General features: G+C 41.1%; 1 protein-coding gene across 2 annotated transcripts in view; it reads left to right on the forward strand.

The window, feature by feature from the left end:
- uggt2 (UDP-glucose glycoprotein glucosyltransferase 2) overlaps positions 1-24560 on the forward strand; it is a 42980-nt gene that overhangs the window by 12103 nt on the left and 6317 nt on the right. For both annotated transcript variants that reach the window (XM_030080969.1, XM_030080968.1), the window contains exons 14-32: positions 3499-3618; positions 4054-4139; positions 4275-4410; positions 4692-4823; positions 4934-5098; positions 5619-5742; positions 5836-5934; positions 6842-6936; positions 7798-8004; positions 9382-9513; positions 10328-10458; positions 12259-12354; positions 12574-12676; positions 14931-15010; positions 17117-17306; positions 17429-17587; positions 17878-17963; positions 20381-20465; positions 20644-20726. In XM_030080969.1, coding sequence (XP_029936829.1) covers positions 3499-3618; positions 4054-4139; positions 4275-4410; positions 4692-4823; positions 4934-5098; positions 5619-5742; positions 5836-5934; positions 6842-6936; positions 7798-8004; positions 9382-9513; positions 10328-10458; positions 12259-12354; positions 12574-12676; positions 14931-15010; positions 17117-17306; positions 17429-17587; positions 17878-17963; positions 20381-20465; positions 20644-20726 — 2309 coding nt within the window. The remainder of the gene's footprint in view (positions 1-3498; positions 3619-4053; positions 4140-4274; positions 4411-4691; positions 4824-4933; positions 5099-5618; positions 5743-5835; positions 5935-6841; positions 6937-7797; positions 8005-9381; positions 9514-10327; positions 10459-12258; positions 12355-12573; positions 12677-14930; positions 15011-17116; positions 17307-17428; positions 17588-17877; positions 17964-20380; positions 20466-20643; positions 20727-24560) is intronic.

Below are 24560 nucleotides of genomic sequence, written 5' to 3' on the forward strand. Positions count from 1 at the left end.
GCCTATGAATTATGCACAGAAAAATATTCTGCATACAGTATAAATATTATATATTATGTTTTATATATAAAAATATTAAATATTATGTATGAGTTGATGGGCAGGATTTTTTCACTGATGAATATATGTTGCACCAAAATAAAGCCGAGTTCTATGTTATATTAAGATTAGATACATTTCTAACCAAGTGCCCTGTAACAGGAAGCAGTTTGTTATTTACGTGACGCTAATCTGTTATACAACAAAGAAACTATTCCTGCTGGGTTTGCAGATAACATTATGGAAATCAGTGGGTGAGAACGTGGATCAGAGTTCCACTCCTATAAGCGTTAAGAGTAGAGTGTAGGTGGAGCCAGAGGAACCAAGAGGAGACAGGTGAAAACAAGACATTTAAATTTTGAAAAGAGCATGGACCCTGTGCATTATGGATGTCAACCAGTACATTAATGCCTTGTTGTTTCCAAATGAGAAAAGTGCACCAAGCTATCCCCTAGTTTAAAAAAAAAAAAAAAATGTTGTACCAGATAGGTGCAACTTGAAAACTTTTTAGGAGAAACAGTTTTAGGAGAACTTAATAATAAATAATAGTATGCCATGCAGATAAGGAGTTGGCCAAAAGCTTTTATATTAATGCTGTGAATGGTCACTGAGAAGATTAGGTCTTGGATCCTAGGAATATAAATGCACTTACAAGTTTTGTCCAGAGAGTAACTGAGGACAACAGCTGCAACATCTGTATATCCTGATTGACCATAACTGAAAGGCCCAATTACAGAGCTCAAAGTAAGGTAAAAATATGTGTCCAAGGTTACTTGAGAATTTATGTGAATAATGTGAATACAGCAATATGTGGGTGTTTTATAGCACAGAGGAATTTAATACAAACTTTATCCATATAAAAAAAGAATGAGGAGAGAAGTAACATAAGTTCATTCAAGGCAGTAGATCAATTTTTATAACTGAAGCACAACCATGCAGGATATTATGTATTGGTAACTAGCTGGAAAGATCCCTTTGGATTTTGCTCAAGGATAAGTTATAATTCTCTCTGACAATCAATGAAAGACCTGCTCTTTAACCACTGAGCAAGAGACAGCATCATCCACGATGATTTAAGTATTTGGCAGGGAGTCGAGTTAGGATGAGTGGTTAGGAGGCATGATGATGGATTTAGACCAGTTTATCTTGCAGCCATAAAATAAGCCAAAGTTGTTAATTGTAGTCTGAATATAGGATAGAGAGGTAAAGATGTCAGACCTAAAAAGTAGGATGTTATCAGCATATAGAGAAATGAAATGGTCTGTTTCTTTTATAGTTATTTAGAAGCTTTTTGGATATTGTCCAGAAGCCTGCAATAAAGGTTTCAAAGAGAGGGCTTAGAGTCTGGGAGAGAGAAGACAGCCCTATCTGGGAGACTCTTGCAGTCCAAATTTTAGATTTATTGGATGACTGGTTTGCACCCATGTGGTGGGATCATTATACACAGTTTTCAGCATACAGCACTTACTAAGGAAGGGATGAAACAAAAACACTTGATCACTGCCCTCGCAGTACGATCAAATGCTTTTTCTGCATCTAGAGAGAAGACTACACCTGGCTGTGATTGAAATATAGGGATGGTATTTGTATGCAACAGTCAGCATTTTTTGCCATTTGCCAATTGGCCTTTTATGAAACCCACTTGTCATTCATATGATGCCAGATATGATTCAAGCCTCTTGTAAACTACTATAACAAAAGGTTTTACATCTCAGTACAGATTGAGACAAGATGATGACTAGAACATTTGTTTTTTTTATCCCCACAGAAGGTGTTAATTTTAACTGGATGATTCAGAGAATTTTACTAATCAGTCACATTTGTTCCCAAATAATCTGTATCAAATCCAGAGGAAACCTATCTAAATATGGAGATTTTTTTTTTTTATGTTGAGTCTGGTGCATCTTTTAGCCTTTTTAGTGTTATCAGTGCATTTAAACCATAAGCCTGACAAACGGATAAAAAAAGTCAGCAGCTGACTCATTTATTTAGGACCCTGACATGTAAAGTTTAGAATGAAAGGAGGTAAAAGTGCTGTTGATTTGGGATGTAAATGTGCATGCCTCACCTTGATCTTTTCTAATCAAATCTGTGAAAGAAAGCTGCTTGGACTGTTTTAGACTGAAAGCCAAAAGCCTTTTTTTATAATACCTCTGCTGTGTTTTCTGATGAAAAACTTCAGCTTTAGAGTTACCTTGTGTTGTCCAATTTTATTCTATTAAGGTCTCTAACTTTGTTTCAGAAAATTGAACAAGGATTCAAGGTTACTGATATCTTGCTCAAGAGATGCCAATTTGCATTTCCTCTCCCTTTTGAGAAAAGGGGAGATGAGAAAGATGTGAAAGTTGCCAGGGCATTTCTCTCAACCACACTGTTAACACCGATATGCAACAGTATATTGCATGCTGTATTCACATGCATGGAATGACTCAGCTGTTGGCTGTACTCTAGTCTTATTTGAAGTACATGCACATTTGATGCCCTTCAACTGAATATCCCAGTGTCCATGAATAAATCAATTACTAGCATAGTTCTTGTAGGTTACTTCTAATACCTAGGAAAGAAATGATAGCCCTGTTAATAACTGACCCTTACTGCTCTGTGCTATCTTCTTGGTGCTGCTGACAAATAACCTGATGTTACAGGCAATTATGCTTTTCACTGCAATGAATCACAGGTGTCAAGAACTCCAGGCTATAGTTGCTGCTGGAGATGCACTTACTCCGAGAAATTTACTAATGCCAGCACGGAACACCCAACAATTGTGGATGAAAGTGTGTAGTCAGGACTGTTGGAAGAGGTTGGTTTTACTTGAAGTCCTGGATTTATAATGAAGATGAAAACAAAAGCAAAATGACTAAGATGTCTACAGGTCCCAGAAACTGTTAAATGCTATGCTTAATCAGTGCCTCATAATTGGAGAGAACTTAATGGAGAATGGAAGTTAACAGTATTTATGGAACCCTTAAGTGTTTTTTTTTTTTTTTTTTTAATTTTCCATATGTTTTAACTATGCAATATATTCAAAATACAAGAATCAGCAATCTAGTGGTCTCACCACATAGAAGTTTGCTGGAGTGTAAGGACAGAATGTCAGAGCCATGTCCAAAGTATTGGTATTGTGAACTATATGCTGTATATTATGATTCTCAGTGAGAGGACCCTTAAGTCTACCTGAAATTGTTTTAATTGTGTCTTACACTAGGTTTGCTGATGGGTTTAGTGATTACGCAGACAGTCTTTCAACATGAGGACCTCGGTTCATGCCCCTGTGTCAGCAAGCATTCATGCCACTTGAAGTGACCTTGAGCAAGACACTGAATCCCACCTATTCTGTGGTTCTATTTCTAACCCTGTATGCTGACCTTACAGTGAGGAGAGCAAAGGAAAAGGACATTTTCTAATGAGGACAGAGGACTGCAATTTTCTCAAGGTCTCTTGTTGCCTTGTGTTTTCCAGTGGGTGAATGACATAGAGAATGACCTGCTGTACCGCAGCTGGCCAACAGGTGTACAGGAGCTTCTCAGAGCCACCTTTCCTGGGGTCATCCGGCAGATTCGACGCAATTTTTTCAACTTGGTAAGTCCTGGGATTGAGAGAAAAAGTGAGGAAAAGTTGTTTTAAAGAAAATTTGTTTTGGGGTGAAAGGGAGCCATTTTTGTCGGTCTTAAAGTTCATTTGACTGTAGTGAAATTATTTGACTTACTTTACTGAACCTTTCTAAACATTTTGGACACTTCTCACTCTGCCACCAGACTTTGGATTAAAAGTTTTTATGTGGTGTGCCTCATGAGGAAAATTCAGATAGTTTCAGGCAGTCAGGCACTCAGTTCACCCACAGAAAAGCATACTAATTTAACTTTTGGATGCTTAAGCATTTCCTGAGACTGTCTAAACTGTCTGGCACTCACTATATTGTTCTACCTGATAAACTCCACCTGGAACCTGTGTAGGATAGTAAGTATTTGTAAATGCTATTTGAGCCAGGTTCATTGGCTGCCTCTTTTTTGTTAGGTGCTGTTCCTAGACCCAGTACAAGAAGACAGCATTGAGCTGGTGAAACTTGCCGAGCTTTTCTACAAGCACAAGATTCCTCTGAGGTTGGTACTGCACTGGTCACTCAAACAGTTGTACACCTCTTTGTATGGCCCACCCCACGTAGTTATATTCTTTACAAGATAGTGATTCTCATTTTACCTGCAAATTGAATACTTGTGTTTTCCTTCCTCCTGTAGAATTGGATTTGTGTTTGTTGTCAACACTGAAGATGAGATTGATGGCTTCTCTGATGCCGGGGTGGCATTTTACCGCCTGTTGAATTACATTGCTGACGAGTACGATTTATCCCAGGCTCTGATGTCTATGGTCTCAGTAAGTATATCATGCATGTAAATCTGATTGTTTTAGAAAGCACTTCTCACAGAATAATTTCAGAATATCCTTGCCATCTCATACATGCTAGAAGTTCAGAAGTGATTTGTTTTATTGTGCCTTGTGTTGACGCACGTCGAAGACATTATTGGACTAGACGAGTGAGAAGGATTTTGCCTCGGGCATCAGCTCTTTAAAACAGGGGTGGAGGCTATCCACTGTGGCAGAGATCTAAAAGAGAATGATGGTCACATCTAATCTATCTTTTCAACCTCTTGCAGATGTACAACAAAGTAGACGTAGGGGAGACGCTGTCTGTTGATACGGTGTCTGCTTACCTGAAGAGAAAATTCCCTAAAGCCAGTGCTGAAAGGATTCTCGGAATAGATTCTGAGTATGATGACAAAAGAAAGGTAAGAAAATAAAGTAATTTTCTATTTTCCCTTTAGGAATATTTACTTCAAATGAATAGATTCACAGAAAGCAGGCAACCAGTGACCCAGTCTGTATTTGTTTGCTCCAGGCTGGTGCCCAGTTCTACAGGAAGACTGGCCTGGGTGCCCTTCCTCTGGCTTTGTTCAATGGAGTCCCTCTCAGCCCAGAAGAGATGGATCCTGATGAGCTAGAAACCATAATCCTGCAGCGCATCATGGACACCACCAACGTTTTTCAGAGAGCTGTTTTTATGGTACGATATGCCAGCTTCTGATCTGCGCTATGCAGTAAAAAATCTTCTTACGAGTGACATAGCTAGATAAACAGAGTAAAGAAACATGTTAAATACTGTTTCTCTAAAGATTCATCCAGGGCCATAGTGTACATAATTATCTATGGCTATACCACTGCTATACAGTACAGATTAGATTATAGTTCAGATGTCTGAGAAGGAGTAGAGAAACACACAGCAGCGACAATATTAGATTAGATGATCGGATAAAATTTTAATGATCATTATGGGGAAACTGGGCTATTGGAGCAGCAGGATATAGGGTATAGATGAGCACAGAGCAAAGACTAAAAGAGTACTGAGGATAATACTGCAAATAATTTAAACAAGATGCTGCATATTAATAAATTAATATGCAGCATCTTCTCAGCCAGAGTTACTGGTTAGCAGATATTTGCAGTTTCCAGATTTACAGCATACATGCAAGATTTGCAGGAATGTACATGAATACTCAGTGTGTTCACCCCTGTTTCACTCCTAGGGTCAGCTGACTGAGGGAACAGATGTTGTAGACTATTTAATGGACCAACCTAATGTGGTTCCCAGGATAAACCCTCTAATTCTAAGCACTGACCGAAAATACCTGGACTTCACTTCTTCTCCAGGTGACTCATGGCCCCTTGTCCTAAAATTTCCAATACTGATGTCTTAATGTGTGCTTTATTTTAAACTTTGTTTTTTGTATATATAATTTACAGTTGTAGATGACTGGGAGGACACAACTATGTTTTCCTACCTGGACTCCAGGGACAAGACTGCTGTGATGGCTAAGAGAATGAAGTACTTCACAAAAAACGGTTAGCGGTCGCTTATCATTTCATGCCTTGTTTTCCCAATTGAGGCCGTTGCAGATTGATTGCCACCCTCCTAATGTCAGCACTGCAGCGACTGTGGTTGAATGTGTTTGAACAAGAGTGTAAATAACTTGTTCCAGCATTTGTACCTCAGCTTAAGTAGAACAACCATGGTGTATTTGCTTGCGGAACATCCGTAAAGTGAGCACTATCTAAACATAAATGAATCCTATACTGCTTTGTTGAAGTGGATCTGTGAAGGTGTGAAATTGCGCTTCTGTAAGGGAGATGGGGTGTGCTTCCAGCAAGATAATTACTGGCTTTGCTGATTGGCTTTAGGCCAACAGTCTATGGTCATCAGAGCCAGCATTTCACTGCCCAAGCCTGGACTGTAGGGGTCTTAGTAAGACTGAGGAGGCTGACGGCCTTCCACCCAGCTGTATTGACTACCTGACTGACTACCTGACTGGCTTACTGACTAATTGGCGGAATAAAGCCATGACAGGTGGCACAATTTTTCACTAACATACTGAGTTTTACACCTGGACAGCTCTCTCTCTCTCTCTTTCTGTCTTTCTGTCTTTCCCTTCAAATACACACACACACACACACACACATTGTCTGAAACTATTGTCTGAAACACCTTCTCAGTGCCATCTCACTGTCAGTTTATGGTCAGGGTACAGACCCCTCTTGAGGATTAGCAACTCTGAAAGCAAGCTAAGCATCAGACTGAGATTGAGAGTGAAAATTGTTTAAAACCCCTTGGACCACCACCAGTGCTTTCATCAGTTATCAAGGCCTTGCATGACAATCAAACTCAATGTCATCACACTGATTAAAGTTGTAGCTTCAACTGATACACTGTGTACTACGTATTTGTTGTGCTATAATTGTTGCTTTACTTTAGATGAAGATGGGATGACTGCTGTGACCATATGGATAGTTGGAGATTTTGAGAAGGATTCAGGAAGAAGGCTGTTGCTTAGTGCTTTAAAACATTGGGTGAGTCACCGCCACTCTTTCTCTGCTCCAATTTTCATCCTTATCAACTGCATTATTGAACACACCTCAGATTTTGTAAGGGAAGAGTTTGCATGTCAGCATGTGCACATTCACATACATTCATTTGGGTTATTGTTTGTGTTATTATGTATAAGATGTGTAAGTTCCGATATCTGCTTAATTTACAACTTGTGGATTGACATTCAGTGTAAATGAAGCCTTTTATGTAGTCTATGCATTTCTTGCTGCTGGACTTTAATTATAGGTTGCCACAGCGAGTCTGAGAGGGAATAGAAATGTTGAATTCATCAGGGACGTATTTCACCTTGGCCTGTCTTTCCCACTAATGCTGCAGTTGTTATTCCCAGGGAAACAGCCATAAATAAAGTAGAGTTATATGTTGTGAATCTATGCCTCATATACCTGCAGATGAGACCACGAGAGTTGAGAGGGCTACAGATATTCAGGACATTTATGAGTAAATTCATCGACTCTCTGAATATGTCTTGTGTCCTGTCTGCTCTTACACAGAACATCTGTACATGTCACTAAAACTAAATATTCAGTGTTGACATGCTACAGATGAATTAGGAATAATAGAGCAGCAGGCTTTTTCTATTTGTCAGGAGGTAAGATTCCTCCCTGTTAGAGTAAATACAATAGAGGAAACTTTGACTGGTAACATTAGGGCAATTAACAGCCTCCTGTCCCAATTCTATTTCTCAGTGACACCTGCAGTCTGTGGAAGTACAAGATTGTGTCAATTATATCAGTGCTCTGTGTGTGTGTGTGTGTGTGTGTGTGTGTGTGTGTGTGTGTGTGTGTGTGTGTGTGTGTGTGTGTGTGCACGCGGACATGCAGAAAGCCAGCCCCGGAGTGCGTGTGGGGGTGATAGCTAACCCCACCGGTAAGCCCAGCGAGGATAACACTGTGCTGTACAGAGCCATCTGGGCTTCCCTCCTCACCCAGAAAAATAAGGCTGCGGCTGACTTTTTGCAAAAACTCCTGAAAGAGGAGAGCGTGCAGCTCCTCAAACAAGGAACCAAGATGAAGGACTTATTGTTGCAGGTAAGGGATGGAAAGACATTTTTTTTTATTCTGTAAGTTAAATGTGATTCCCCGAGTTATATTTGCATTTGTTCTGTATTTGAGACATAGTATAGCCTTTAGATTCTGTCATGCATTTCTTGAACATGCTATTAACCACTTGCAAAGGCTTGTCTGATTCTGTTTGCTTGATTTAAGTGCACAGACAGGGAAAGTAGTGATTGATGACATCTTCTCATTCCACTTTTGAAAATCACCTAGCAGAATACATTTACAGCATGCCTGATGCTCCACAGCCTGTGGATGCCAAGGCAAGCAGCCTACTCAACTGTCAGTTCCACTTGATCTGTCAGAGGGGCCAGCACAAGGTGGGCTCCACGTGCTGAATCTTTAAAATAAAAAAAATGTTGGTGGATACCTGGTCCCCAGGGAGGATCTGATGAATAGCCAAGCCCCTGCTCACTGTTCATGGTTGTGTGATTCACTTGTGTCCAGCGAAGCCTGACCATCACTCTCCTGCTCTCAGCAGACTACGGTCACTGGTATTCTCCTCTACACATGCTTGAATGTCCAAGCTGTAGTGTGTGGTAGCCATTCATACAGCAGTGTGTATGTATATTTAAAAAAAAAAAAAATCCCAGGGACTGATGAGCAAACAAGCTGTCAGGAGCGCCCAATCTCTCCCTTCATTAGTGACAGGAAATAGCCAATGATCCACCTGGCATCGGTGATATAACACAGGTTGTGTCTGGGACTAACCGCGACAAACCGGCCTTCAATTATTCCTCTCTTAAACAGTGGGGAGAAATTGGGCTGGAAATAGCAATGGAATGATTCGTAGGAGGTGGCTGTGTGAGTTGGGACACAGAGTCAAGGGATATGAGTTTATTATTGGCTGCCAGACAGACTTGCTGACTGAGTTGTGCTGACATTATTGGTATTTCACCTGTTCTCCTGAGGAGAGAAATGTTGGAGAAACTAATAACCTGACTACACAAACCCTCCCACTCCCTGGCCTGATTTGTTATAGACAAAACTGGCCAATGGTTAATTAAGAGTTTGTTAGATTAATTACAAATTGATTAATCTCATTTTCACACATATGCATTTTTGACAGCTTGGTCCTCTGGCTGAAATATTTTTGTCTGAGAACTGCAGTGATTGCTTTGATGCAGGGCTTCAATGATTTTATGAATAACCAAGTAATTTTTTGCCTCACATACATCATACTTTATGTCAATGCGTCGCTCACATTTTGTTCTGGACAGGCTGGAATGGGAGAGGTGTCCTTGAGCTTGTCTATTGGATCATATATCACACAGTCTTCAGACATGCCTGAGCCGACAGTACAGTCAATATATCCAACATCCTAAACAAACATTTGTTGTTCCGCTGCAGGGCATGGACGAAGACGCCTTTGAAAAGAAGTACAACACGCTAGAGGTGGATTTTATCCACAGTCAGCAGCTGTTCTGTCGAGATGTCCTGAAACTGAGTCGTGGACAGAGGGCAGTGGTCAGCAACGGCAGGGTGAGTGGACTTTAGCTCTCCTCTTATGTAGCAGCTCAGCCAACAGTCACTTCAACATAATCATCTGTGGATTATTGCATAAATAACTGGGAACAGACTGCATTATGGTGTCAAAGAGGTAAAGCAGTTGTTAAATGTTCTGGTATTGTTTGGTACAGTAGAGTAACACAATATATTCCTCTAAGCTTCTGCACTTATGAAGATTTTGCTTCTAGCATTTTCAGAGCGCTGCCTTAGAACTGTCAAGTCAGCATGACATCTATTTCTCAAAGGTGACAGGTGTCACAAATTACACTGTCTGCTTGCATGTGTGTGTGTGTGTGTGAGCATGCATGTGTGTTAATGTGATAACATCTCTTATGCATACTCTGTGTGTTTTGTGTGTGTGTGCACGCGTGTAGATGCGTGCATGTGCAGGAGTTTGTTAACCTTTTTTTTATACATGCTTTGGGCATATGTGTGTGTGAGCTGAGTGTGTGCACTGAGTGTGTGTGCATGCATATTAATGTGCAGAGCTGATGACTGATGTCTCAGCAGCAGTGATGCTGACAGCCACAGATGAAGAGGCCAGCCCCTGAGATGGCAGTAACAATTAATATCATTTTACATTCCTGTTCTGCAGTGGCAGGGAGTGCTCTGCTCCCAAAATAGAAGGGGGGAAAAGAGGTAGCATCGCTGAAAACTGTGACTTTAAGTGGATGATTGCACTACATTCACAATGGGTTTAACACCTTCTTCATATGTAGTAAATAATACATGTCGAGAAAATACTTGTAAACTTCTTATTCTGATGACATTATCTGCTCCATGTTAGATCCTTGGGCCATTTGAGGAGCAGGAAGAATTCATTGTGGAGGATTTCCATTTGTTGGAGAAGATTGCACTGAGCACCTCGGCAGAGAAAGTCAAAGCCAAAGTTAAACAGATGGGGATGAAGGCAAAGCAGTATGTTTTATTTTTCTTCTGCTTAGGTGCTGAAACAGATTGTCTGTCTCTTCTTGCTTCCTTTTGACGTCTCTGATGGACATTTGAGAGGTTCATCATTAGAGTGTAGTTACAATAGATGTTATTGTGTGAAATGCACACAACCTTTTAACTCTCTCATAAAATCCAGAGCCCCTCTAACATGACCTATACACAAACAGTATTGTTTTTCCTTCTCTCTCTCTCTCTCTCTCTCTCTCTCTCTCTCTCTCTCTCTCTCTCTCTATATATATATATATATATATATATATATATATATATATATATATATATACACACACTATATTACCAAAAGTATTCGCTCACCCATTCAAATGATCAGAATCAGGTGTCCTAATCACTTGGCCTGGCCACAGGTGTATAAAATCAAGCACTCAGGCATGCAGACTGTGAAACAAGACATTTGTGAAAGAATGGGCCGCTCTCAGGAGCTCGGTGAATTCCAGCGTGGAACTGTCATAGGATGCCACCTGTGCAACAAATCCAGTCGTGAAATTTCCTCGCTCCTAAATATTCCACAGTCAACTGTCAGCTCTATTATAACAAAATGGAAGCGTTTGGGAACAACAGCAACTCAGCCACGAAGTGGTAGGCCACGTAAAGTGACGGAGAGGGGTCAGCGGATGCTGAAGCGCATAGTGCAAAGAGGTCGCCGACTTTCTGCACAGTCAATTGCTACAGAGCTACAAACTTCATGTGACCTTCAGATTAGCCCAAGTACAGTACGCAGAGAGCTTCATGGAATGGGTTTCCGTGGCCGAGCAGCTGCAGCCAAGCCACACATCACCAAGTGCAATGCAAAGCGTCGGATGCAATGGTGTAAAGCACGCCGCCACTGGCCTCTAGAGCAGTGGAGACGCGTTCTCTGGAGTGATGAATCACGCTTTTCCATCTGGCAATCTGATGGACGAGTCTGGGTTTGGAGGTTGCCAGGAGAACGGTACATTTCAGACTGCATTGTGCCGACTGTGAAATTTGGTGGAGGAGGAATTATGGTGTGGGCTTGTTTTTCAGGAGCTGGGCTTGGCCCCTTAGTTCCAGTGAAAGGAACTTTGAATGCTTCAGGATACCAAAACATTTTGGACAATTCCATGCTCCCAACCTTGTGGGAACAGTTTGGAGCGGGCCCCTTCCTCTTCCAACATGACTGTGCACCAGTGCACAAAGCAAGGTCCATAAAGACATGGATGACAGAGTCTGGTGTGGATGAACTTGACTGGCCTGCACAGAGTCCTGACCTGAACCCGATAGAACACCTTTGGGATGAATTAGAGCGGAGACTGAGAGCCAGGCCTTCTCGACCAACATCAGTGTGTGACCTCACCAATGCGCTTTTGGAAGAATGGTCAAAAATTCCTATAAACACTCTCCTCAACCTTGTGGACAGTCTTCCCAGAAGAGTTGAAGCTGTAATAGCTGCAAAAGGTGGACCGACATCATATTGAACTCTATGGGTTAGGAATGGGATGGCACTTCAGTTCATAGTATGAGTAAAGGCAGGTGAGCGAATACTTTTGGTAATATAGTGTATCTCCTTCTCTCTACAAAAAAAACATCAATATAAATGCTATATCAAAACTGAGTGCTTGGTACTGAAGGAGATGACCATTTCCCCAGATTGAAGGTTGCTCTCTCACTGATTTATAAAGCCACCTCCTGCAACAGCTTGAGATCACATTGTGTGGGCTCTCTCTGACAACCCCCCTAACAAGTATCATTAATAAGTGATGGACTGACCCTGCTGCACCCCTTTGCCCCCAGAGCCAGTAACTTAGTCATGAAGGTTGATGCCCTCCTCACTGCAGCCCCCAAAGGAGAGGCCAGGAGGGATGTCCACTTTATCAAAGACAGCCACAGGTGGGCAATGGCGTTTCATTGTTTACTATCCTATTCACTCTGCAGTCTCACTGGGTAGTTTTCACTCTCCCTTTGTTGTAATGGATCTGAAAATTGCTATGTCCATCATCTGAAGCAGTGCGGAGAGCGAATCTTTTGATTTGCAGTTCTGCTGAATAAGGGCTGTATAACCCTGGGTTGCTGAAACTACTATGCTTGGTGTGCTGTTCTGCTCCTCAGCGTGCTCCATTTCTCCCCACGTGAAAACGAGGTGTTCTATGATGTGGTGGCCATAGTTGATCCCCTCACAAGGGAGGCGCAGAAGATGTCATCTCTGCTGATTGTAAGCCATGTTCTTTTCAACTCTGTTCTCCATTGATTTGTCAGTCCAGCAAGGACACTGTAAAATCGCTTTCGCTGAAAGGAAGGTTACACAAAGCACAAAGCCCAGGAAGGCAAAAGTTCAAATATAAGGTTTCTTTCTTTCATGTCCACACATTGATGTGGTGACCCAATGTCTCCTGTTCATGCTCATGTACATTTATTTGGAAAAGTACCTTCCTCACCTTGCTAGCTGTTTTAGATTAGTCTGTAAAATTGGCTGGAAAAAAAAAATAATTCTGCACTTTGATATGTGAGGAAAGGTTGTACAGTCTTTATGGGCTAAAATGAGGTATGTTATATGTATATTGATTGTTGGACTAGATAGGATTATTTAGAATCATTTTCCTGTCTTGAAGGATGGTGTTTCGCTGACAAGCCCGCTGGCTCTCTGAACAATTGCTGCAGCTTGCTGGAGGCTAGCTGTGCAGATGAAACTCTTATTTGACTGAAGTGAATACAAAAAGATGACTCACCTTTCTTCACAGACAACCAGTCAAATATCCATCTTCAGTTCCTATTTTTTGTAAATATTTTGTAGTAGAGTGCTGTAGGTCTGCACGATGTCGCTTCAGCATCGACATCACAATTTTTTTTGACACTTGATACAAAAGGAAAAACTCAGAAGGTTCTCATTTTGTTTGTAAACATGCACGAGACACGGCTACTGTTTAAGATAATGTCGCCCTGATGCGAGAGGCAGGCGTTCAATTACGTGAGGTGGCTTTTGGTTGTCTGTACTTGGGTTAGGGTTATTGCCAGGATGCAGTTTGTTGTTTGAAACAGGAGATCACATGTAAGTAACACAACTGTGACATATAAGTCCATTTGTAAAATTTGTTAAGAAACATAGGTTGTTTTTCCAAAATACCTCACCACCTGCTCATAAGTTGTGCACATAAAACTGGAAGAGGAGGAGTCCAAGCTTATTTATTGTTTTGTTAGAAGAGGATGGCCTTTTTAAGGACCCAAATGATAAAAATCCTAATTTTTAATTGTATACCTGTTCATGAATAACACACTTCACGGATCTGGTGAAAGAGAAAAAAGGATAATGCAACATCAGTTTTTTTCCCATATTATGCAGCCCTAGTGTACTGTAGTATGTAGTAGAGATCATAACATTGTTATATCCACATTAGCACTTGTTGTTGTAGCCTCTTAAGGCAGCTCCAAGTATAGACATTACCACCGATATTGGCTTTTTGTAGGGCCGTCCCCTGTAGGTCAGTGACTCAAATCATCCGTCGGACATCCCTCAGTTGACTTCAGATTCTTTAAGTCGAGAAGTCATTTTTTTCAATGTGCATCATCATAATAGGATAAAACAGATACAAGCTTGCAAAAATGTTCAGGAATAACATGCCACAACATGTTACAACATTCGCTGGTGGTTAACTGATGAGAGGCTGAAACCTGAGGTGGGGTGGTTGATAAACTAGGCTTAAATAATTTAATTTGATATATTTTTCCCTGTTTAGATTTATTTATTAGTTTTTATGTTCAAAGAGAGATAAAGAAGTAGGCCTATCATGCTGAAAAAGAGATGTCAGTTATTTCACACCGGGCAATGCTGTGAATTTATTTTAAACTGTTCATTTTGTTTATTCATTTTCATATTGTTTTTAATGTTTAAAGTGAAATTTAAAAATAGCCTATAAGAGCTTGGGCTAGCTTTAAACAGAAATGAACAGAAACGTGTGCTGCCTGTTTCATTAGTCCAACAAATCCATATGGTCACCTGACATTATATGTCGGCAATTCAAGTAGGCCGCAGTTCAAATCTTGCATCATATGCAGCTGTCTTTTATTGATATTTAAATGTCCAAAAATATGTTCCCTTAAATCTGTGTTAGTGTGGTTGAAGTTTTCACTGAAACTCGTGGCAGTGGATTTTCTGATTGCCAGATCAGAATCTGTATGAAAAAAAAAGAACAAATAGTTGAATCTTTGTATTGAACAGCCAAATCCAATTTGACTGACCAAATTCTGAGTCACGTGCAGCTCTAGCTTGTTGCTCTTTATTGACCACTACTCTGTGACATTGTGGTTATGTATAAACAAGTATAATTAGCCCTCTAAATTTCAGCACAGTTTAGGACAGTATAGTTCAGTGAAAGGCTCATGTAAATCCTGTACTGTAGCAGCCTCTCTGCAGGGCTGGCTCTATTTTGCATTTAACACTAACTGGATTTCTCCTCCTGTGCCTCCTGCAGGTGCTCAGTCAAGTGGTCAATCTGAAACTGCAGGTGTTTATGAATTGCAGGGCCAAGCTGTCCGAGATGCCCCTCAAGAGGTAAGCTCCAGCTCCAACAGTAATTAAACTTCGCGTTCAGCTTGTATGTGTGTCCTCTGACCACCTCAGACGTAACATCCCTCCCTCCCTTCCACCCTCTGTAAGATTATACCGCACAGATGCAATCTGCTTAATAACACCACCTTATTGCTTTGGGCCTCCCCTTGCATCTCTGGGCAAATTGCTTACAGTGTGCACTGTTAAGGTTCAAACCATGCAGTAAAAAATAAATAAGTAAATAAATAAATAACTACAAAAATAAAAGAGAGGTTTAAATCGTTCATTACCTTTTGGAAGGACCACTGGGTGAATTTTAGTCACTATGTAATTTGAGAACATTTTAGTTTTTTTCCACCTTTGTAATAGAAAAAGATTGTCCGTAATTAATTTTGTCCCACTGTGGATACACTCATCTGCACAGGTAGTATCCTGAAATGGTCCAGCTGTATTTTTTCCCAATGAAGGCCAAGTGGCAAACAATTTTCCACTATTACATCAAGGGCCAGCAAGTAATATATGACCTTTGTTAACCTTAATCAGCAATGATGAGATATATCACGAAACATTTTTATTTATTTATTTATTTGTAGCTCAGCAAAAGAGCCTTATTAGCTTTTGTAGATGAAATATCTTGCAACACTGGTTTCTCGCTTTTAGCACTGCACTCCATCACTGACCAACTGAACGTGTGAGCAGGTGGGGGGAGGAGACTGGGAGTCCTTTGAAATAACAGTGGATGAGAGTGGAAAATAAATATGTGTATATGTGTGTGTGTGTGTGTGTGTGTGTGTGTGTGTGTGGATATACATAGATATAGATACAGATGGTCATTTTGTGCTGCATGGCCTTAAAGATAATGTGTATTGCCCCTTTAAAATACATGAAGTGAAGGCACTACATTGTGGATTGGAAAAAAAAAAAAATGACCATAGAGGTTTGCCTGCATTTTTATGGATCTCAACTTTAAAAATTCTAATCATGAGATGATAAATCTGAGGGCCATCTAATTAAAAGCAGCAGATGAGTTGCGTTAACACATGTTCACTCCTCCCCAGCTTCTTCTCCCCTGTAGAGTCACGTGTTTGGCAAATCCCACGGCTCACACCTGGAGATGCGCTACTGCTGTCAGCGGGCGCAAATAAATCCTGCTCTCTGATTGGGATAATTTCATTTATTGGTATACTTCACAGAAGTTAGGAAAAGTGGTGCGATGTTAAGAGAGACCAGCCGACTGCTCATCTTCTCTTAGTTTTCTCTCTGTGGAGAATTGGTCACCCCACAAATTGGGACCAATCCAATAAAGAATGTGTTTCCTCTGGTGACTGGGTTGTGCCTCAGTAATTTAATCCTTTACCCCCCCCTCCCCTCAACTTTATATGCTGTGGTAGCAGCTCTCTTCTCACCCTGGAGTCAACAGCCCCTCTCTTAACTGCTCTGTTCTGCTCCACAGGAAGACAGGCTGCTGTGGCTGAAATTAACTTTTGAAAAATCTTCCTGTTTAAAAATGTGATGATGTACCTCTGAGGATAGGAAGATGGCATTCTAAGTAAAAGGAAATGGTGTTGGTAATGTTGATCATCTGGCACGTTATCCCCACTCATTATGGCTCCTCAATGTCAGAGGGCATACGGAAGAAAAGCAATTAGCATAAAGATTAGCCTGGAGCTAGCCACTGCGACAGCTCTGAGTAATAATGGGGAACGGGGAGCATTTCTGGTGCACAGGCTACTGCAGATATTTCTGTTATTGGCTGAGCAGAAACACTGGCAGTAATGGTATTAGATTCCTCACTTTGAAGAGATTGTATATCCCCAGCTGTCACAACAGAACCCATCTCTCCTGTCCTAGAAAGGAGACTATTGCACAGCGTGTCATCATTTTAGCACTTGCCGATGACTAGAGTGCTTTTGTTGGACGGAATTGCTGCCTCAGTAGGGTGGCATAAAGTCCTGAAAGATTCCAGCATTTGAGGACTATCTGTTCTCTAGCCTCTGCAAAATAAATCCTATAGTACTGCCTTAATCCATATTGTGCAGTATTATTTCATTTTGCAGTTAATGGACTATTTTATGAATGTACATTATCTCTCTCTGTCTCTCTGTGCAGCTTCTATCGCTTTGTCTTGGAGTCTGATGTGACTTTCCTGGCCAATGATTCGGTGTCTCTGGGGCCAATGGCTCGCTTTATGGAGCTCCCCGAGTCTCCCCTCCTTACACTGAACATGATCACCCCAGAGAGCTGGATGGTGGAGGCTGTGCGCAGCCCCTATGACTTGGATAACATCCACCTGCAGGAGGTATTGAAAACTACTGTTCAGTCATTACTACTTAGGATTCTTGCTATTCTTCCCTTACATAAGGTAGACTTGTTCTCGAGCAGTCTTCTCCCATTGCTTTGTGTCCTGTGGTTTCACTCCAGGTGAGCGGAGTGGTGACAGCGGAATACGAGCTGGAGCACCTGTTGTTGGAGGGCCACTGCTTTGACCTCTCGACCGGCCAGCCCCCCCGAGGCCTGCAGTTTACCTTGGGCATGAGTCAGGACCCCCTCATGCATGACACCATCGTCATGGCTAACCTGGTCAGCAGCCCTCTGTGCTCAATAGACTTTTCTTACAACGTGCTAGATAACTGACATCCATAACATGGTAAACGTGACATAACATGGTTAACGTGAGGGAATTCATTTTCTGAGTAGTGGCTGTTTGCTAGGATTTAGGAAACAAGGATTGTGTTCCTAAGCATTCAGTGTGTGTGTGTGTGTGTGTGTGTGTGTGTGTGTGTGTGTGTGTGTGTGTGTGTGTGTGTGTGTGTGTGTGTGTGTGTGTGTGTGTGTGTGTGTGTGTGTTTTTTTTTTTTTGACCGGAACAGGGTTACTTCCAGTTGAAGGCCAATCCTGGTGCCTGGATCCTGAAATTACGTAAAGGGAGGTCAGAAGATATCTATCAGATTCTTGCGTGAGTATTTTGCAATGTCTGATTTTTTCTAAATGCCCATTTTAGGATTGTTGTCTTTCCATGTTAATTAACTCATGTTTTTTTTCTCATCGTGTTCCTGAAATGTATGACTCAATTTGAGAAAAAAAAAAAAGTTAGGTAACAATGCTGATTAGGTAGCTCCGTCAGTAGCTCAGCATCAGGGTCGTTTCTGCTACCTCTCCATTTCATACTGGTAGGTATGAAACTCATCACTATGGTAACACGGAGAGCTGCTGACACTGTAGCAGCTCAAGGTTTTGATGAGTGCAGGGAGTTGTGCTCTGCACAGACCAGGAGAGAGACAGAGGTACAGAGACAGGGGTAGGAGGAAAAGGTGCTATTACAGAGAAGACAGAGTGGAAGGATGATTCAGCTGGTCACCTGCCATGCCATCCGCCCCAAACTGAGGGATATCAGTAGCACAATATCTGTGTTAGCTGGTAGGCTGGCTTAGGTGTCAAAGGCTGTATATACTAGTCAGGGTGCGTTGGCGTTCTCTAATTTTCCTGGACAAATGAAAACATTTTTCTGTAGTTTTCTCTATAGTTGGCTGCATGCATTTTCTGTAAAATGCAAATTTTCCTGCCTTGGATGGATACTGCCTGGATATTGTCTGTTTTTGTATGTTACTGAGCAGGGAACCTTCATTATAAAATAGCGATAATGGTTCAAATCTAAATTGTGTTTGTGAGCCTGTATAGGCAGCTACATTCAGTACAATGTTGTGGATGTCCCTCCAATCACAGATATTGGCCTCTCTGGCCATCCTCACACAAGATTTAGGACACATACAGCCTTGGGTTCCTCTGGAATCATATCAGACAACCAAGATTTATTCCCCAATCCTCCAGGTGAAGCTAAGAGGTGATGTCATTTTTCACCTTGGCAGTGTCATTATTCTTGCGGTTAGCGGCACTCTGCTCTGGTTAGGTGGCCGATCAGAGCCGAGTGGGAGTGTCTGTGCTCTCTGGTCCCACAGCCTGTGTTCCCCTCCTGCACCCTGGACTGCCAATGCGCCTTGCCCCTGACAACGATGAATGAGACGGCCAGTTCTCCTCTCCTCAGAGCAGGGATACAAATTGATCTCTGGTGCTTTCTAACCACAGCCCTAAAGGCTTATGCACACGGGTGATAGCAGAGGGGGCAAAACACAAGCAGCAACTGCGCATGGGGGGAAAATGCACTTTGTGCCCAATGAAGAGGGGCATTCATCATTGTGATAAGGTTAATTTTCTGCCTTTAGTAAGCACTGGGGTCATGATGGCTTGCTGTGCATGAATGCCTATTGCTCATCTCTGGCTAAAGTTTACTCTGTGGTGTGTCACCGTAAGACCCCAGGTATCCTGCGCGCCAACACTCATCCTTCACTGGGTAGATCAGGCCTAAAACAATTACAGCAAAAAGCCAGTGTGATGTAGTCGATACTGTACAGACTCTCTCATTAAATGTACCAGTAGATACAGCATGGCTGGGAAGTAGTAATGGATAAAATGATGGGAGGGTGATGCCCAGTAATGATGAAGGGTAATGAATATGGTCGGAGTGTGACCCTGGCAGCTATCCCAGAATCCACTTTTGAGTGCGTCCTGCTCCGTCTCTGTCAGTGGTCTTGCTGCTAGCTGCTGTTTTCTTTTTCATGAGGGCAACCCGCACTGTATCTCCTCTTCTTTACATACTGTCCCCATGACTAAATGGCATTTGAAATGGCAATTTTGGTCAGTGTCACAGAAAATAATTATTTCACTTACATGGTGGACTAAAGTGATTAAGTCAGATTAAAGTCAGCTTGATTTGTTGTAGTTAAGAAAATTTAACTATATATTGAGGAGGATTGTGGAAATAAAAAATGAACATGCACATTGTTTTTTGCTGGAATTACTGCATCAAGAAAAACCCATCCTTTTTTTATTTTTGCCTCCTACCCATTTTGTAGATGTCGTTTATATATAAATGAAATTGTGGCACATCCTCTTTTATGCAGTAACAAGAAAAGATGTGTTTGGTTCAGTAAAGTATTCAGAGGAATTCTTAAAGTGCTTTTTTACACTCGCTGCACAGACTTAGTTCTGAATAAGATACAATAAATTGTGTATAGTATAAAGTATATAAATATGGTCAAATTACTGTCTTGACTGGGAAACTGTAGATGCATGTAGTAGACTCAGTGTAGTCAAAGAAGTCAAACAATGAATAGCGTCAGGGTTTGGGGGTTGAATTGGAATTGTGTGTTTTAAGGCAATGAGACAGTGTTGACTTTTGATAAATTTAAGCTTTCAGGCTTTACAGTCTAAAAACGTGGCTTGACCCATCCTAGACTAACTGTGGATTCAATGTTCCCCTCTGTGAGAAAAATGATTTTTTTTTTTTTTTTTTGCCATTTTTATTCACTTTTTCAGGCATGATGGGACAGATTCTCCTGCAGACGCTGGTGATGTCGTAGTTGTGCTTAACAGTTTTCACAGTAAGATCATCAAAGTCAGAGTGAGTATTTTTTTAAAGATAAGTTTCTTCATTGTATAGATCTTGTTCACACTAAAATGTTTTGCACCTTCTTTCTTATGATAAGCGTGGGTCACAAATTGAGCAGGGTTTTTCATAGTTTGCCCAGTGTAAAATGAGTTGGAAAATCACTTTTTTTATGTCTCCTTTCTCATTATAGGTACAAAAAAAAGCAGACAAAATCAATGAAGATCTTTTAAGTGAAGCGACTGAAAGCAAAGGCCTGTGGGACTCCATAGCAAGGTGTGTATTCCATCTGTGCATACAGCTGAAAGTTGGTTCCTTTTACTTGCTCTGAGGCCCTCACTCAATCGATTGGCAGTAACCACTGTGAGCACATTGATTGGTGGGTGTGCTGATCTGCCTTCTATTGTCAATTATACATTGCGGTTTCAGGAGAGCTCATTCTTCCCCCGGATCCAGACTGCAATATTATGCTGTAAGATCTAGTCTTGCAAAAAATATGTGCTTCTGTAGGTATGTGTGTATGTGTGTGTGCATTTGTATGCATTTCCCCAGCACATCCTAACTGTGTGATCTGTCTCCTCACTTAACGCTTGCTGTGTGAAGTGTTTGGAGCACTTTTGAGAAAAGGTAGGCAGTGTTGTTGCAACCCATTTAACACCTAAAACTTCTTTATCATATTCATTAGCATGCAGTGTTTATTGGTTGCTGTTCTAATCTGGCCACTTTTATAAATCAACATGTTTTCCTTGATCTGATTATTTTATGACTCTGATATTTTTATACCGTCGAACCATGCAAAATATGTAATTTTGTTATTATTGCGATTTTACCCTTTTTTTCTCCATTTAAGTAGGAAAAATAATTAAAAAAAAACTAGATAACACCTAATATGCAATTAATATGTAGAAGTTTATATATACCCATATATCTGTATAAAGTACTGTACATATACATATACATGTGTGCATGAATTTGTATATACATACAGCTGATAGACATACTTAACATACATTCATGCATACATAGACATTTAAGTTGAAGCATACTCTTAAAAATGATTGGCTTTAAAGTAAAGATGTGTTTATATTCATTACTTAATTTGTAAACTCAGAAGTCATTATAAAGGACAAGGTTGAAGGCACTTATTGATTTAACACCTGCGAGGAATTAGCTGGGTAGATCCACGCCTCAGTAAGCATGAGCAAGTCAAATACCAAGCTCAGACAACATAAAATTGGCCCAACTTTTCTACATTTCTCCCATCGCAGACAGTTGTGCTGTGTTGGACATAAAAATGGAGTTTGTCAACAACTGACCGTTTTCACTCCATGTAGCGTGACATAGTGGAAGAGAGCAGATTTGACATAGGTGACGCTGTACAACGGCTGAATGTTAAAACCTAGCCGTGTCTGTCTGAATGTCTCCTCTCGTCTGTCTCAAGAGCTTTATCTCTACAGCACTAATGAGCATGAGCTAAGATGCTTTTTCTGTCTTTCTTTTTCTTTCTTTCTTTCTTACTCTCTTTCTCTGTTCTTCTATTTTTGCGCTTGCACCTTTGAGTTTCACACCGTGCCTTTTTGTAAACAAATGTGATTACTTTTGGCAAGAATTTTTCCTTTGACTCTTTACTGGCATGAAGCTGAAACACTTAGGTCACAGTCAAGTTATGTGTCAACTCATTTTGCATCATCTTTGCTTCCAAAATATCTATTTTCTTCTAGGATAGAACAATATTTTTTTTCTGAAATAGTCACTCTCAGATAGAAAAAAAAATAATAATAATTCTTTACATTTTTTTGACGTAAGCTATATTTTGTAAAGATTTTCCATTTTTTACCAAAATGTTAGTGGTTACTTCACTTCAGAGCTGCTAACTATCAATGGCTTGCATGCTTGGATATATAGATTTCCAATTTAGGGCTGTCGGGCCAATGGAAACTCAAATAATCAGCCACGACTATCCAACCTATGTCTTTTTATCATATTGACGCTGACTCTGTAATGCTATGTCTATATTGGATTTCCATTCATTTCCATATTCCAACTTTCATACTTTGCTTTCCACTCGTTTACATTGTAGCACACACAGATAGGCAGCTGCTGTCAGTTTCACCAGTTCCCCTATATAAATGTTTCCCCTACTGATCTGTTCTTATTTTGTTCTTGATGTCTCATTGTTCTCCCACGGCAGAAGGAAGTTATTATGAGGGGAAATGTGCTGATAAATGACAAGTAATCTAACGTGTAGCCTGAGAACTTCCTTGTAGAATCACTGGGCACTTGTGGTTTGAGATAATAAGATCACAGCTGTGTGATCTCCATTCATGATGAAGCAGCTTGGTCGGCTAGTTTCATTCCTTTCTAATCGTGAGAAATGTTTCTCTGCTAAAGCAATGTATGGGTTTTTGTAATGGGTTTCTCCTATTTACACGATTTTACTGACATGTCTCATCATAGAATGAGCAACCAGTATGTGTAAAATGACATGCTGCGGGTACTTTTAGGTTTGATGTTTTGTTTTGTTTTTTTTCCGTGAGTGTCCATTGGCCATATAGGAATGTTGTGAAGAGTGGCAAAATCAGGCAAGGAACATAATGACACAATTTTTGGTCGTAATTCATTGGTATGCCTGAACAAAATGTGAATTTAAGATCCGATTCAAAGTGACTGGAGTTCAGATCTGCGCAGACCCAAGACTCAAGGCAAAAGTCTCGATATGTTTCTCTTTGCATGATCCTCATACAGTAGCAAGAGGATGAAGCTGCTGAAGCCAGAGTGAGAGGAAAGGCAGAGTTTGGTCCAGCTCTGGAGATAGCGCTGGCTGCTGCTCAGGCTTCAGCCAGAGCTCTGTGGATCCTTCCAGAGGTCTGGATTATTTGGGACAAGTCAGCCAAAATGAGCTCTCACCTGACTTGCTAAAGCTGCTTATCTGGGGGTCCCGCTGTAGCACTGGAGGCCCTTCATAATGGCTGGCTTAGCCGTGGCAGGCAATAGGCATCTCCCTAGACCACAGCAGCACGTGGTGTCCTGAAAAGCCAGCTCAGTCAACCAGACAGAGCAGTGCTTTGGTTTGAGACAGAGATACCGTGGATTTCAGGGCGAGAGATGCACTACAGGTATTGAAAAGGACAGAGAACAAAGGACAAGAAAGGTAAAAAGTGTTGCTTCCTGGACAGGGATAGGGCATTGAGTTTATTTAGTATGGGAGAGACTAAGTGACCAGTTGTACTGTTGTGTGTGTGTGTGTGTGTGTGTGTGTGTGTGTGTGTGTGTGTGTGTGTGTGTGTGTGTGTGTGTGTGTGTGTGTGTGTGTGTGTGTGTGTGTGTGTCAAAGAGAGAGAGAGATGGAGCTAGGGATAGAGGACATGGAGAGGCAAACAGCGTGTTCCCTCCTCTCCCTGTGCACCTCCCTCTCACTCAGTAGTCTTTTCCTGGAGCCTCGGGGCCCAGGCTGCGGTCGTGATTGAGTGTGGAAGAGACACTCTCCCCTCATCAGCAGTCTGTTAAAGACAAGGACACACAGTTTGACTGCAGACAGCCCTGCCCTCCAGCACAAGTCCTGATTTCTGTCCACCAAATGTGCCTTGCATCATGATCCATTGCTTTTAACAGCAGTTAGGGTATGTTGGTGTGTTCGAAAGTTTGGGAAATGTCCTTCGGATTTTGCTGTTATCCGACTTTAAATCTATGTGGTATCTCAGCATAAATCCGTTTTATTGGAGGGATGGCACAAAGACATTGTTAACTTGCGTTGTGAAATGTCTTGATTCAAATAGTAAAATGTTGCACAAAATTGAATCAGCAAAGTAATGGACTGAACAGGATCTAGAAGTGTCTTTTCTCTTTGTATTTTACACAAGTTGCAATCAAATCCCTTGCCATAATGCTCTCATATTAAACTTGCCAATGCGTCTGATCTGTTAGCTATTTGATAAAAAAAAAAAAAAACGAATTCATCCCTTTAGATTCTTTTGCTTATATTGTCAGCTCTCTATTAGCTATGTGGTGAGGTAGGGATAAGACGCTTTTTGAATGTTGCAGCTGCCTTCGCTGTGTCTGCGCTCTAATGAGTTGATTACTTCAGCTCTCTGGAGGAAGGCCAGCAGGAGA

This window comes from Myripristis murdjan, chromosome 21, assembly GCF_902150065.1.
Source record: "Myripristis murdjan chromosome 21, fMyrMur1.1, whole genome shotgun sequence".
Taxonomy (NCBI): domain Eukaryota; kingdom Metazoa; phylum Chordata; class Actinopteri; order Holocentriformes; family Holocentridae; genus Myripristis; species Myripristis murdjan.